The 4957-nt window shown below is 36.8% G+C and overlaps 1 protein-coding gene across 1 annotated transcript; it reads left to right on the top strand.

Moving 5' to 3' along the window:
* The first annotated feature begins 2055 nt into the window (after nucleotides 1-2055).
* On the top strand, nucleotides 2056-3018 carry LOC101962172 (olfactory receptor 10C1). Its single transcript, XM_005341704.2, has one exon. The coding sequence runs from the start codon at nucleotides 2056-2058 to the stop codon at nucleotides 3016-3018; it is 963 nt and encodes a 320-aa protein (XP_005341761.2).
* The last annotated feature ends 1939 nt before the right edge of the window (nucleotides 3019-4957 follow it).

Below are 4957 nucleotides of genomic sequence, written 5' to 3'. Positions count from 1 at the left end.
CTCCACAAGAACGCTCCACACACGCTCCCTGGAACTCCTCCCGAATGCCACGCGGCTCGTCCAGGAACCAGCAGCCAGAAATATCCTCCCAAAATCCCTCCTCTTGCACTTCCCCAACCAATAGGAACTCTCTTGGAATCCCCAGGAATCACCACAAGAACACCAAAGTAGCATGAGAACTGCAAAGTAGCGGCCGAGGTGGATAGTAATGCCTTGCCTGTCAATCAATACTATTGGCAAAATGTCAGGGGCCATTCCAACTCAGCTGTGGCTCTCAGCAACAACAACAAGAACAACAACAACAAAACCACAAAAAACAAACCAATCACTAAATGGGCAGAGATGAACTAAACATTTCTCAAAAGAATAAATACAAATGATCAACAAATATATGAAAACATGTACAACATCATTAACAATTAGGGAAACGAAAATCAAAACTACTGTGAAATTTCATCTAATTCCAGTTAGAATGGCAACAATCAAGATAGAATACAAATAAGTGTAAATGCTGGCAAGAATGTGGAGAAAAATGAACACTTTATACTGCTGGCAGGATTGTAAATTAGTATAGCCACTATGGCAATCAGAAGTAGGTCTTCTCCCAAGGCTAGATATAGATCCATCCTATGACCCACTTAGACCATTCCTTGATATTTATTCTGAAGAACTGAAGTCATCATACTCTAGAGGAACATGCATACCCATTTATTTTTAGCAGCACAATTCACAATAGTCAAACTATGGCACCAGCCTGAGTGTCCATTAATAAATAAGTGGATAAAGAAAGCATGGTATTTATATACAAAATAGAGTTTCATTCAATCAAAAAGAAAAATGAAATGATGTCATTTGCAGGAAAATGAACAGAATCTGAGTCCTTTATGTTAAGTAAAATAAGCCAAAGTCAAAGGTCAAGAGTCATATATTTTGTCTCATGTGAAAGCTAGAGAGAAAAAAAGAAAAAGAAGGGTGGGAGGATGAGTAGATTAGAGGACATTGACCAGAGAGAGAGAAGGGAAAGGAAATGAGAAGTACTGGTGATTTTTTTGACCAAATTATATTGTTCTAATGTGTGCATGTACGCATATGTAACAAAAATCCCACCATTATTTATATCTGTAAGGCACCAATTAAAACATGAATAAATGGGGGAAAATAGTTGCTAAACAAACAACAGCAACAAAAACCAAAAAAAAAGCAACTTATATAACTGTCAGTAATAAAAGAAATAGTTTCAAGAGAAAACAAAATGACATTGAGCATTTATTATTTTAAACATATTCCCCTTGAGACTAACTTAATTAAGCCATTCGGTACATATAATCCCTAAGGTCTCTAGTAAGAATAAAAATACTGCCTATGTCATTATCATGCTATGACTTGGAATCACAGAAGATCCAGAAATTCAACAAGGAGAGGAAAGATTAACTGTGGTTCTAGGTATATCCTCCTACTTAAAATTTCCTGTAAAATAACATTAAGGTTTTGAGAAACAGATTCTGTGGTTTTGGTTTTCTTTTGACCATAGATACCTCATTGGCTTCTTCAGTTCAAATCAAGAAAGTGAAACTAGGTACGTGAAAGTATAAATAAGTGACTGAAAATATACTCCTTTTCAGGCTTTTAAGTTTAGCTTTGAGGAAGTTTGTAGAATTCAGATGAGAATACAACCCTTTGATCTTTTCTTTCACATGTATGTTTATATGTTTATATCCAATAAAACATACTATTACATCTCTATGTTTAATTACAATACAGTTTTATATATAATTAAGATATTGATAAGATAAACTAAAAAAAAAATCAGAATATGTAACTTAAAGGTGTTTTTTTCCTCTAAATTTCTGTGAAAATAGCATAACTTCCCCATTCAAATGTGGAGGGAATATGCATCCCTTTTAATAGGGCAGTAATTTAGATAGATTTACCAAAGGGAATCCAGGTGTGTATGTTCTCAGGCCACTGATTCCAGAGAGCTCTTTGCTGAGGTTTGGTAGATGACTGTTACATGATTGGAGTCCTAAGTACTATCTGCCTTCTTTGTTTTCACAGATGTCTGGCTCTGAGCCCACAATGAGTGGAAACCAGTCTCTCTGCACTAAATTCACATTGGTGGCTTTTTCCTCTCTAGCAGAGTTACAACCTGTCCTCTTTGTTGTGTTCCTAATTGTCTACTTATTTACCATGTGTGGAAACCTCCTCATCATCTGCCTGATCTGGGTCACCCCTTTCCTGCACACCCCCATGTATTTCTTCCTGGTGAATCTCTCCATTTTGGAGATGTGTTATATCACCAGTGTGGTGCCTCAGATGCTGGTGCACCTGCTGGTGGAGACCAAGACCATAAGTGTGGGAGGCTGTGCAGCCCAGATGTATGTATTTGCCATTTTGGGACTGACAGAATGCTGTCTGCTAGCAGCCATGGCTTATGACCGCTTTGTGGCTATTTGTCACCCACTACATTACACTATCCTGATGAGCCCTTCTGTCTGTTTGAAATTGGCTGCAGTGTCTTGGATCACTGGGGTGGTGGTGGAGTCAGCTCAGATCACTTGGATCTTCACTCTGCCCTTCTGTGGAACAGGAGAGATTCAGCACTTTTTTTGTGACATCATGCCTGTTGTGAAGCTGGCTTGTGTTGATACCTCCCACAATGAGATTGTGATATTTGCAATTTCTGTGCTCTTTATTATGAGTCCTTGTCTCCTCATCCTGTGCTCCTATCTGCGCATTCTTGGAACCATCTTGAGAATCCCTTCAGCAACTGGCAGACGCAAAGCTTTCTCCACGTGTTCCTCTCACATCCTGGTTGTTTCTCTGTTTTATGGCACTGCCTTGTTCACTTATCTCCAACCCAAGAGTGCACATACTCCAGACACAGACAAGACAACTGCCCTCATGTACACAGTGGTCACACCTGCTCTGAATCCTGTTATCTACACTTTGAGAAATAAGGAAGTGAAGGAAGCCTTTCAAAGGGTGACACACAGGAACCCTCTTAGGCAAGTGGACTAATCCAGCTTTCATGGCTGAATCTGTTACTACCATGCAGGGAAGTTACCTAATACTTTGTGACTCTTCTGCCACCATTTATTGGCATCCTGGCATGTTAATCTGATATCCATACAATGCTTGAATTTGGTTTATACTTTTCAATGCAGTGCAATCTTTCAATTGTTTAATCATGCCTCTATCCAACTATATTTACTGGGTATCTCCTATATAGTAGCTATCATCTTCTTCTCTGGTGGTATAGGATGAAGGCCAGTACGTTTCACAGTATTTTACAAAGAAAATGAAATGTCATATTCAAGGAAATTTTTTAAAAAAATACAAATTAATGCATTTTTAGTATTGAATGTAGGTGTTATGGTTTAGATATGAGCCAAAAGGCTCATGTGTGAGACAAAGGAAGAAAGTTTAGAGGTGAAATGATTGGGTTCTGAGAGCCTTGATTTAATCAGTACATTAATCCTCTAATAGGAACTAAGTAACTATGCAGGTAGGAGGTCTGGAGGAAGTACATTAACATTTTATATCTGGTGAGTAGATTTTCTTTTTGTTTCGTGTTGGCCATGTTCTGAGAAATTTTCATTGACCACACTTCCCACCTTGATGTTCTGCAACACCTTGGGCACAGAGCAATGGAGTTGGCTGTCTATGGACTGAGTCCTCTGAAACTGTGGGTCCCAAACAAAGTTTTCGTTCACCAAAAGTTGTTTTAGTTGGGTCTTTTGGTGACAGCAATGAAAAAATTGACCAAAACAATAGGCTGATAGACTTTAAGTTCATAAATGGAGTATGCTTCCTTAATTACTCTGCTTTTCACATATATTCACAATAATACATCTTAAATAATCACCTGACAGTAAATACTACTGAGTGATATAGACTATACATGACTTTAAATATTTAACTAGTATATCCAGGAGACTATACATGACTTTAAATATTTAACAAGTATATCCAGGAAGAGACATTTATTATTTTTTCAAACCTAGGTTTTTTTTTCTTTGCACTTACCTATTTTTTGTTGTTCATATGAATAATGTTTTAGATAAACTTCAATCTGTGTGACTTTCATTCATGGTACCATATTGTGAACCCTGTTTAGATGTATTGGTTTGAATATAATTTTCTTTTCGCACTGTTCATCTATTTCAGCACATTAACTACCCCACATTTGACTCTTAGATTAATGAAGAAATAGACTTTTAAAGAAAATAAAACAAATAACTTTTAAACAAATATTTCCTTCTTATGATAACTTTAGAGAAGTGACAAAAATATTGAATGTTCAGTGACATTTTATAAACACAAGAGCTAACCTTTGACATGAAAACCTTCATGGAAGTGCAATTAATTTCATTGGAAAGGATTCAGAAGTGGAAAAATGATATCAGAATGGGAAGACAACCAATAAGTGTCCACTATGATTTCAGGTAGTATAAATGGCCCCTAAATTTAATTTTGTGGGGGAAATGATATAAAACAGAATCCTACAGCTTATTGACTTCTAAGGTTAGAGGGTTGAGGAATCTATATGCCCATTCTCATGAATCATTGCTGAAACTTTGATCCTGAGGAGTGTTGGCCCTGACATTAATGCTCTGTGGCTGACTGCAGCAAACATCTTGCGATGCCTTCATGGACAGATTCAGACATGTGAAAGCTGGAAAGGATCTAATATTGAACCTTGAAATTATAAGAATGTTTGAGGGATATAGATTATGTAAATAAATGTTACAAGTTTATAGAGGCATTTGGTCTACTTGTAGGTGTGATGTTGAAAAAGGATGAAGTATAGGTGTATGTGATACATAATTGGATAGGATAAAATTATATCTCTGTCGTTCTTTTCATGCCTCAGGGGATAGAAGTTTAATTTCAAAAGTTTAGACCTAGCACTATATATCACACAGACATTTTATAGGAGAAAATTATAAATCATCTA

The sequence above is a fragment of the Ictidomys tridecemlineatus genome, chromosome 6, assembly GCF_052094955.1.
Source record: "Ictidomys tridecemlineatus isolate mIctTri1 chromosome 6, mIctTri1.hap1, whole genome shotgun sequence".
NCBI lineage: Eukaryota > Metazoa > Chordata > Mammalia > Rodentia > Sciuridae > Ictidomys > Ictidomys tridecemlineatus.
Note: the sequence above shows the minus strand (reverse complement) of the source record. Positions and strands in the feature narration are given on the sequence as shown.